Source organism: Vanessa tameamea, chromosome 4, assembly GCF_037043105.1.
Source record: "Vanessa tameamea isolate UH-Manoa-2023 chromosome 4, ilVanTame1 primary haplotype, whole genome shotgun sequence".
Classification (NCBI taxonomy): Eukaryota; Metazoa; Arthropoda; class Insecta; order Lepidoptera; family Nymphalidae; genus Vanessa; species Vanessa tameamea.
The window spans coordinates 5,969,315-5,980,289 of NC_087312.1; the positions used below are offsets into that span (position 1 = coordinate 5,969,315).

The following is a 10,975-nucleotide window of genomic DNA, read 5'->3' on the forward strand; positions in this document are numbered from 1 at the left end:
GAACTGTTCTATCTCATATATACATACACTTTCTTACATGTGTTGTTTGATTTGTCAACAATGTAGTATATTTTTCTTTAGATCTGTGTCAAAGTTAAAAAACGACGCATATAGTTCGATGAGGTAATATTTATCAGTTGTCATAAGTAAAACTGTGTGTATTTCCTTTGCATGTGACGTGACCACGAGACGCTTGGGGCGAACTTTCACATATACACATAGCTAATGTCATAAATATGCACGGAGGAACATTGGACGTTAATGCGCCATACCATATCACAAAGCAAATGTTAGTCTTCTTACATGGAAGGTGACGGTAGAAATTTTGTATGAGGTGTGACACCACTGGCAGTTTTGTTATATAATAGAGCATAATGATCATTAATAGTAAGTTACTGCACCTACGTATTATTCATTGAAATGGCCCTGTGGTTTGAACTCGTGTATCTTAACCGAAGATTGCAGGTTCGAATCGGAGCAAGCAACACAGAATTTTATGCGCGTAATTTTATAATTCATCTTCCGCTCGACGTTGCATGAAAATACCGTTAGGAAAGCTTCATGTGTCAAATAAAAATGTGCCTCATGTGTAAACAATTATACAAGCGTAATAGACCAACCACCACAGAGTGTGCGAATGAAATCGATCTTTACGAAAAATCCTACAGGTATTCTCGTACTTTAAAACGTAATAAGATTCAATTTAAAATTTACTTGCCGTTATATATTTATATTTTATCAAATGTTTTAAAAATCAGTGAATAGATAAATGTTTTAAAAGCCGCTATGCGGCTAATTTATCTTCCCGCAACCGTTTTATGATAACAACAGCGATAGAAAAAAATCACTAAGTTACCTCTAAAAAATCTTTTAACTAAATAAAAACTATACTTATATAGATGCAATAATTCATTTGTTTTTTGTCAGATTATTCTACAAGCAAAACATTAACATGGGTAACGTGTAATAGTGTTTTACTTTTTTAGTACAACCAATAGTTTTTTTTTTATATCACATACTCTTATTTTCGAACAAAATTCGTACGCATGTGTACGTAATCGTGGTTCACAGACATTGCCGGCCAAGGCCTAATGCTATACTTACAGACGTATCGATCTTTTCGCCGCATCTTGGATCTCATCATCATCATCATCGTCGAGATATTCATTGTTTTCGTAGTTTTAATTGTAAATTAATTTTCAATCGATCCCCAGGAATCCGACGCAGTATTATATTTTTTATTAAAAGTACTACAGGATATATTTAGATATATATATAATTCTTAAATACTTTTATAATGATTAAAATATAATTATTAACATCTATTTATCTTTTACAGAAGTAAGAAAGTTGAAAGCATTAACACGGAAGCTATTTTTATTGCGTAAGAGTTTAATTTTATCGATTTTGTTTATTATAAATAGGAATTATAGTTATGTATGAATGAATTCTAATAATAAAAATAAATAAAGTGAAGTTGTTACATAAAATAAAAAATGCAATTACCTATCTCGTGACCCAAAGAACAAGCCAATATAATATTGGCATTTGTACGTTTTTACATTACGTTAGCAACCTGTAAATTTCCAACTGCTAGGCTAAGGCCTCCTCTCCCTTTGACGAGAAGGTTTGGAGCATATTCCACCATGCTACCCCAATGCGGGTTGGTGGAATACACATGTGACAGAATTTCGTTGAAATTAGACACATGCAGGTTTCCTCACGATGTTTTCCTGCACCACCGAGCACGAGATGAATTATAAACACAAATTAAGCACATGAAAATTCAGTGGTGCCTTCCTGGGTTTGAACCCGAAATCATCGGTTAAGATGCACGCGTTCTAACCACTGGGCCATCTCGGCTCTACATTTGTACGAAATTTAAAATATTATTTAAATATTGCCTGTTTGCCACCTGGGGGAATGAAAAAGAAAACCTCAAAACGGAAATATTTTGAAAAAAGAAGTGAATGAAAATAAAAAAGAAATTCTTTTTCTAAATCTCCGAATATACATATATTTTTACTTTGTACACATTAACTTTTAATCATTCCGGTTTTATAAACTATAGTTAACCAATGTTTCAACCAAATCAACAAGACGATTTTTTTTAATAAATATAATTTAGATGTTGTTTTTTTTAAATTGATGTATCTTTTTATTTATGAACTGTTATTAATAAAACAAACAAACACCACACTATACTTTATCCTAAGGTTATTACAGTACATTCGTGAAAACCGCATCCAAATCGCTTAAGCCATTTCCGATATTAGGGGTAACAAACGAACAGATAAACAGACAAACACAAAAATTCTAAAAATCATTTATAGAATTTTTGTCTATTATGTAAATAAATACCCCCTGTATTCTTTTTTCTCAAATATCATCCTTGTATAGATTTCGATCAGTTAAGGTTTTATTATAATATGTATAGATTATTAAACTTTTAAAAGTTAAAAATCGGTATGTTTTAATATTTAGTTATAACAACTAATTGTGGTATAATATAAATCAAACAAAATAGTTAAAATGTCTAATTTTTTTTTGTATACATATTATAAATAAAATATTTGACGTACATTTAAATCAGTTTTATATTATAATCATTTTTCGAGTAACACTCAAAAGAAATAAAAATAATTCTAATGTCCTATCTATTTTTTATGAGATTTATAATTGATCTTATTTGCGCTCCGTTGCCGCCATGTATTAGAATACCCTGGCGTAACTTCGCTAAGCCATTAGTGCACAGGCTTGGCGTTTTTGTCGATTGTGTAAGTGTGTGTGCGTACATTTTTCAAGGACACTTAACTCTTGTAATCCTCTTAAGGTGTCCCACTCCATCTGTCTTTGTCATCTTTTTTTTATAATCAAATGTCGCTATTATTTTTGACATTATAAAAATAACTAGATACGTTCTCGGACTCTGACAAGTTCAAGTCAGTCAGTTTAGTCACTTTCGAAAAATCTTCTGCACTTCTATTACAACACTACTGGTGCTAATATTTAACTCCCTTCTGGCAGGTTTCTCCTTTCCCGATCAAGAAGTCATAGTAATAGGTATCCTACAGCCAGGGAAACCTAGGTACTAGCTTACGAGCTATCGACCCATCGGTTTACTGAACACCCTCGGTTAGGTCTAAGAGTTATTCTAAAGATAATCAAGGGCATCTTTGATGTTGAACAGATACTAATCGGATTTAGAGTTGGGCATTTATTGTCAGACAGACATCATATCAGACTACTTGAGAAATCGTACTTTCCACTGCCGAGTCGAAAGCAGTTTATCCTCCCGACGGGCAGATCAGGGCACTACACTATGCCCAATATTTAATCGCTGTTTACAAATGACATTACGAATGTGACTGACAAAGCCGAACTAGCCCTTTTCGACGGCGGTAATGACTGGACATCTTCAATCTGCCGCTAACGCACTAAGTGATTGGTTTAGGAAATCGAGAATCGAGGTAAACCCCGACAAAAGTGAAACAGTACCTACATTTCACTCACAACACCACCTTCATCAAATGGAATTGGGAGACATCCAGGAGATATAACTCTTTTCGACCAAAGCATCGTGGAAATTGGAAGTTAACACCTAGGAGTCACACTGAATGGTAAAATAAAGTTTTAGTCTCACATTAAAACAGTCCAAAATTGAGCAGCATTCGTACTAGAAGACTACATGTGATGTTGTGTGGGCGGAGTAAAATGTGCCTTACACGACATTAACACAACCTTCATAAAGACTTCAATATCGATTCAATCACTAAACACCTAAAAACGCTCTCTGCGACGTATTTTGAGACAGCGGACAAAACAGTAATCCGAAGATGGGACAAGCTTGATCTTATGCCTTTGTACGTCCTGAATGACAAAGACGATAGTAATATTTGTGGGAGACAAACGAAAAGACTAACCACCACGTACAATCACCGCTTCCGAAGGCGATCTCATAGCACTTTTCCATCCTCAGGATGGACGTTAATCGGAGCGCGAGAGGGTTCACATTCCAAGGCGGAATATAGTACTCGCTCCCACGCCTGACCTTCAAAAATATTAAATAGAAGTTTAATTAAAATATTGCCATTCTCGTCTTAAAAAACATTCATTTTTTTTGTATTTACTTCAGATAAGTTGTATGAATTTTTTTTTTGTGTCCTATGATAATTAACTACAAAGAATAAAAATAATTTCATGGCTAATTGCGACTAACCGCTAGAAATCGAATTACATTCATTCTCTCTAATGCTCAAAAAACTAATATAACTATTTTAAATAGGATTTTTTTACAGCTTAATAAGTATAAGTTATAAAAAAATGTCTTGCACAAATTTTATAATTCAGCTACCAGTAAGGCTACCAAAGGATTTTTTTGTTTGTACAATGTAAAATTAAATAAATAGAGTGTTTATTACAATAATACATACAATTGTGTTAAAGATCAACGTAAATAACTTAGGCGTATAATATAATTCAAACATTAATTGCATCATCAAAGCATGCATTGTTTAAAAGTGCATGCTTAGCTTTAAAAATTATATAGTCTGTGGTAGATTATTTCTTTCTTTTCGTTTCGCATCAGCCATCAGCTGCGACGAAGTTACTCCCTTTTCTAATAATTAGTCTACATTAAAATGGCTGATAATAAATTGTATGAAATATTAGGTGTTTCGAGAACTGCAAGCGAATCTGAAATAAAACGAGTAAGTACTTCCTTTGTTACATAGGTAGTGATTTTGTATTGACAATATGAACTTCAGTCGCCTTTGTCAAGCGTGCTTGAATCATTCGATCAATGCTACCCAAATGTGAATTTATTTTTTACCATTTCAGAACTATCACAAACTTGCGAAAGAGTATCATCCTGATAAAAATCCGGCAGCTGGTGATAGATTTAAAGAAATAAGCTATGCATATGAAGTTTTATCTGATCCGAAAAAAAGACAAACCTATGATAAATTCGGGTTAAAAGGATTACAGGAGGGTGGCCAAGGTGGAGGCTTCCCGCCTGAAGATTTCTTGGGTCACTTTTTTAGTGACATGTTTGGTATGGGGGGTGGCGGCAGGGGGAGAGGTCGGGCTCGTGGGGAAGATACTATACATCCATTGAAAGTATCTTTGGAAGATATGTATGTTGGTAAAACGGCAAAGTTACAATTAAGTAAAAATGTTATCTGTGGCCCATGCAAAGGAGTGGGTGGTAAGCCAGGATCAGTAGTATGCTGTCGCGATTGTCATGGTCAAGGTATCAAAGTTTCTTACCAGCAGATAGGACCTAATATGACTCGCCAATTTCAAACCCGTTGTCCTACTTGCCAAGGGCAAGGTGAAACAATAAATGATAAAGATAAGTGCTCCAAATGTAAAGGGAAAAAAGTGCTAAATGAGATCAAAATACTAGAAGTACATGTTGAGAAAGGAATGAAAGAAAATCAAAAGATATTCTTTAGAGGCGAGGGAGATCAACAACCTGACACTCAACCTGGTGATGTTATCATAGTATTGCAGCAAAAATCCCATGATGTGTTCAAAAGAACTGGTGATGATTTATTAATGGAACGTGAAATTAGCCTGACTGAAGCATTGTGTGGCTTTGAATTTGTTGTGAAACATTTAGATGGACGAGACCTTCTTGTGAGACATTTGCCAGGAGAAGTAATTAAACCAGGTGATTTGAAAGGAATACAGGGTGAGGGTATGCCTCAATACAAAAACCCATTTGAAAAGGGAAACCTGTACATTAAGTTTGATGTTACTTTTCCTGAAAATAACTTTGCTTCTGAAGAACAACTCAAAAAAATTGAGAGTATATTGCCTCCTAGACCAGCTTTTGTTATGCCAACAGGTGAAGATGTTGAGGAAGTGAATATGATGGAGTACACAGCCAGTGAGAGAAGTCGTGGCCGTGAAGAAGCATATGCTAGTGATGATGATGAAAATATGCATGCAGGGCCTGGAGTACAGTGTGCTCACCAGTAGCTTAATAAATAAATCCAATGTTATGGATTTGTACTCAGACCTCACATTATGTAATTTGATTAAAACCTTTAGGTAGTTAATATTTACAAAAACATGTGACATTAAAATTTGCAGAATGCTAGACAATTATTTGATTATATTTTTAATTTGCAAGCTCTTATAAATCCAAAATATAAATTTCTTTTAGATTTTCATGTCATTGCAATAAACCGCCTTATTTATGTATTATAAAAATACTTTTTTAAATATTATTTTTACATTAATGTTGAGGATATGGTAAAATTATTAGTAATGTTTTCATTCAATGTGATTCATTCCATACCACAGGTGCATGTATCTGGATTGGTTAATATTATCATTTTAAAAATAAATTGTTTTATTTGCTAAAGAAATTTTATTGTATTTAAGGAGGCACATGTAGTTTTAAGTACTAGACTTCATACCAATAAACAAAATAATAATCCTTGCAATGCTAACAGTGTAATTGGGACATAGTTAATAAAATATGATATAATTATTATAACCAATATTGTCAACATTAGAAACTGGATCTATTAAAATGTGTTTCAACTCAAAATTTACAAAGTGTTCGCAAGGAAATTTTAGCTGATCATAAATGCTAACATATTTTGTAGTATGCACTTAGACAAGTAATAAATAAATATTAAAAGAGAGAATCTTAGAATTAAAAAGGTCTCTGAAATTCGATACCCTGTGTTTATGTTTCACATCATGTAGGTAACTGTAAGTTAATAAATGTATTACAATACTCCAAAAAACTTTTTATATTAGCACATATAGTTTGTATTTTTTTGACTTTGTACATATATATATATGTATGACAGTTATTGTAATATAGATTGGATGGAACTTATAATAAAACAAGCTAAAAAATAAGTCCACTGTATATCTATCTAAAATGTTAACCCTTTTCATTTAAATCAGTCAAAACGTAAATAATTATTTTAAAATGATTAGTTAGTTATTATTCTGTATATCCATTCCGTTATTTTATTAAGTTTCGCATATAATTTGCAAATATTCTATCAATATTGAAAACAAATTATTTTGAGTTGAGATTTATAATAACAGGTTATACTGCAAAATTCATTTATTACTGAAAATCTAATTACAATTTAGTTATATAATCGAATAAAACACATTAATTATCCGTCAATCCAAAACGCAGTGTTTCCTAAAGCTGACTGGAATGCAAGTCACCTAACAAAAAATGTTGCAAATTCAGGACTCGCCTCTAGATTTTTATGAAGAAAATGGACATATTTATTCAATGAGTTTCATACGTCCAATTTCTTTTAATTATTAAGCAACCAAAAATCCCGCCTAACATGTTCTGAAGGGACAAAGAACTTTCAGAGCTTTATTAAACAGGCAAGCATAAGCAGAGCCCACTCAATTTTCGTTCGTGACCCATACTTTAGGAAATGCTTGAGTGGGATAAATTTTACGAATCAATACATTAGACCTTCGCGCGAAAGTAGGTAGGTACAACATTTACAGGCTGTGTGTGTTACCTTTTCTTCTTATACTTGTTAGTCATAAACAAACGATGAGAACTATGCATGTATAACCTAGATAAGGTTATACATCATCATTATTCATTATCATGGTCATTTAACAAATCGATAACAGATCAAATGACTACAAATACTTATAGATCTTAGACAAGCCGGTATCAGTTACCTGATTTATCCTTAGATATCATAAGCATAATGGTTTACAACAATTTCTCAGTGACTGAGACATAAATTCCAATGAATAGATATTTTAATGCTCAGATTATAAAACGAATGGCCATGGGACATGAATATAGTAATTATAATTTTGTTAATACATCAATCAATAATATTTAAAGTGACTTGATCTATTTTAAATAATAACAAAGTTTAATACTACTGGGAATTTACATTCGCTTTTGTTGCTTTAAAATAATATTACGTGTCCTCGATTTGGCTTTTGTTTTATAATCTGATTTTTTGTATATTTTTCTAAAAAACAACTAGATTGTTGAAATTTCGCAGTCGCATTTATTATTGTACTTACTATGCAAAAAAAAAGCTATTAATTATTACGGTTTATTCAAATTGTAAGATTATTTAGAAAATGAAAAAAAAAACAAAACAGGAATAAAATTTTATTTTTCTAATAGAAAGTATGACCCATTAGAACTATTAATAGCACTCTCTGAAATTCGTGATGCTTACTATAATAGGTCAATAAATTAAGAGAGTAGACACAGCTTAGCACCAAATACAGTTTATTTTAAATGTCAACTAAAATAAATATGGCTTGATAGGTATGTTTAAGTTACTTTCCAATACAATAATAATTATATACCAGTCTACTTTTTTGAAATAATACAGTTGCTACCATATAATCTTTTTTTACCTTCAAACTTTAACCCTACTTTAGGTAAAATTGGAAAAGTTATGGTTATGCATTGGTATAGATATGCATTTATGTAAATAACAAATCCAGATTTTAATTGATGTTCCAACTCTGCTGTTTATCTTTAGTTTTCTATATACAAAAGATAAACAGCAGAATAACAGGGTTAAGTTTTTTCTTATTTACTTAAAATTATTCAATATACATACACTGCAAATTAAAGTGAAACCTTGTCTTCATATATTTACTTTTTGACATTTGGGTTTCTCATTTAGAATCTTTAGAAATTGACTCAATAGATTCATAATATCTTTGAAAAGCTCTTCTACTTCTACAAAGTATGTTTAAATTAATTTCACTGAGACCTAGACTCCTTAGCTTTTCTAATCTCAATTTTACAGTTTTTTGAGAAGCTGCAAATATTCTAGGCTTGTCCACAATTTCTTCAACATTAAAACCTTCTTCCATCAAAAAATCCAAAAAACTTTTTGCCTGCAGAGCAAAAAGAAATGAAAGATAATATTAAATATAAATATATTCATAGAAAAAGATATTGATAAGATACCTTTGTGACTCTGATAGTTTTAAGAGCAGGTATTTTGACACACATATCTTCAATAATGTCTGGTGTAGTATTTAGGCGGGTTGCAAGATACATTTTCGTTGATTTATTTTCTCCCAATATTGTCTTAGTTTCTTGAGTTATTTCAATAGATCTATGAATAATAAATACATAATTACTCTTTTAAATACCATTTAATATAATACAATTTAATAATAATAACTAATTATATAAATAATTATTAATCTACTGAAATTATACAGTAGGTTTCACTAGGAATTTTCTGACCTGTTTAATATATCTTCAGAACAACGAACCATCCAGGGACACAGGTTTTCAACACCTAAATTTCTGACTCGTAGAAGTCTTTCATATATGGTTTTATGATGATACTTAAGGACCCATAAATCACGCTGTATGCGATCCCCGGATACATTCATAGCTGAAACACAAATACTAAATAATATACATACCACAGTTAAACATAAATAAAATTACACTAAATATACCTACCTCTTACCTAATAGTACATTTAAAGAACTTTCCAACCAATCAAATGACAATTTGTATATAAAAGTTCTTTTTATGATTTGTTCACTCAAATTAGAGGGTGGGCACTGTAAGAAATCCTACTTTAAATTCCATAAAACTAAAGTATTACAGATATTTTCAGTTAAGTTTTACCTTAATTCGTTGAGCAATATAATATAACCTGTTTTTACAAAAGCCATTCTCTTCATCATTTTTAGTTGTTTTGTAAATTTGGAGTAATGTTTTCACAGGCAATTTGAAAAAGGGCGTCGCATCTTTTTTTGTCAAAAAATTTAATTCCTTGATTATTCTTTCTTTAGATGCATCAACATCTGTCATATTAAATATAGATCAGTAATTGTAAGCAAACTAAATAAGAGCTATTTATATTACATACCTTACCTACCCTTTATTTGAGTTTTACATTCGCGGGTGCCTAAGTTTTTATTTGCTATATTAATGAAATGAAACGGAGAAGAAAATTTACTTCGTATTTCATGATTTTTTTGAAAATTGCTAATAGGGTAGGAACCAGAATATAATGTTCGAACAATAGTACCACGATTTCTTAAAAATATAGATGTAATAAAATTTCTAATAGCCATTATCTTGTTCTTCTAAAATGTAAAAATATTTGTTTGCGGCATATCAAATAGAATCAGTAGATATCGCTTCAGAATAAATATCCTAAAAAAATATTTTATTAATATGCCTATTTCAAAATAGGTATATTAATATTCTTAATATACGTTGTTTAGTAGGTTTTTCACATGTATGGAAATCGAAATTTATTTTGATATAGTTGACTTTTATAATGTGAATCTGACACATCTTATTTCTAAGCACTTGATTGAAACAAGTGTCAAGTGTCCTATAACAGAGTATATATATAGATAAATTATATTATATACGTTTTCTTTTCTATAAACATTTTTGATATTTTTCCGGATGAAACTAATTTATCCAGAAATAAAATATTATTCAAACTATCGGATTGTTTTTACGACTACATTATACTAATTTATAGAGTGTAAAGATTGACAGACACACTCTTCTCTTATATATACACTAGCATTTAAAGTCTAATAACAATTCATACCATATTCCTATAACATGTTTTAATATTTATCTTAAAGTGGTTATAGTATCACTTTGTTGTATGCGATACCCGAAAAGAAAAAAATTGTTAAGGATCAAACATCCCATATGAAATACTTATTGTACCTAAATAAAATGGTATGTGTATATTTTTACGTAGGTATTTATTCTAGACTAGCTGAATCTACGTGCGAAATTTATAAATATTTACTAATGGCACATAAACCTTCAACCCCCAAATTGCCTCCTCATGAAGTGACTTAAAATAAGCTATATAACCTGTCCTTCCCCGGGACTCAAACTATCTCCACACAAATTTCCATTTAAATCGGTTCAACGGTTTAAGTTGAAAGGGGGTAAAAGACAGAGTTACTTCCGCATTTATAATAT

The 10,975-nt window shown here is 31.2% G+C and overlaps 2 protein-coding genes across 2 annotated transcripts; one reads left to right on the forward strand and one right to left on the reverse strand.

The window, feature by feature from the left end:
- Positions 1 to 4,531: 4,531 nt before the first annotated feature.
- On the forward strand, positions 4,532 to 6,691 carry LOC113394380 (dnaJ homolog subfamily A member 2-like). The gene is made up of 2 exons (XM_026631676.2): positions 4,532 to 4,709; positions 4,840 to 6,691. The coding sequence occupies exons 1-2, from the start codon at positions 4,641 to 4,643 to the stop codon at positions 5,983 to 5,985; spliced, it is 1,215 nt and encodes a 404-aa protein (XP_026487461.1). The 5' UTR covers positions 4,532 to 4,640; the 3' UTR covers positions 5,986 to 6,691.
- Positions 6,692 to 8,449: 1,758 nt separating this feature from the next.
- LOC113394384 (transcription termination factor, mitochondrial) lies at positions 8,450 to 10,239 on the reverse strand. Its single transcript, XM_026631681.2, has 6 exons — positions 9,894 to 10,239; positions 9,641 to 9,819; positions 9,477 to 9,573; positions 9,245 to 9,398; positions 8,960 to 9,110; positions 8,450 to 8,886 (listed from the first exon to the last, which is right to left on the reverse strand). The coding sequence occupies exons 1-6, from the start codon at positions 10,090 to 10,092 to the stop codon at positions 8,662 to 8,664; spliced, it is 1,005 nt and encodes a 334-aa protein (XP_026487466.2). The 5' UTR covers positions 10,093 to 10,239; the 3' UTR covers positions 8,450 to 8,661.
- Positions 10,240 to 10,975: the final 736 nt, after the last annotated feature.

Coding starts and splice junctions, on each gene's coding strand:
- LOC113394380 (XM_026631676.2), top strand. CDS start 4,641: ATGGCTGATAATAAATTGTATGAAATATTAGGTGTTTCGAGAACTGCA. Junction 4,710..4,839: donor GCGAATCTGAAATAAAACGA/GTAAGTACTTCC, acceptor TTACCATTTCAG/AACTATCACAAACTTGCGAA.
- LOC113394384 (XM_026631681.2), bottom strand. CDS start 10,092: ATGGCTATTAGAAATTTTATTACATCTATATTTTTAAGAAATCGTGGT. Junction 9,399..9,476: donor TTCTTTAAATGTACTATTAG/GTAAGAGGTAGG, acceptor TTTGTGTTTCAG/CTATGAATGTATCCGGGGAT. Junction 8,887..8,959: donor AAACTATCAGAGTCACAAAG/GTATCTTATCAA, acceptor TTTGCTCTGCAG/GCAAAAAGTTTTTTGGATTT.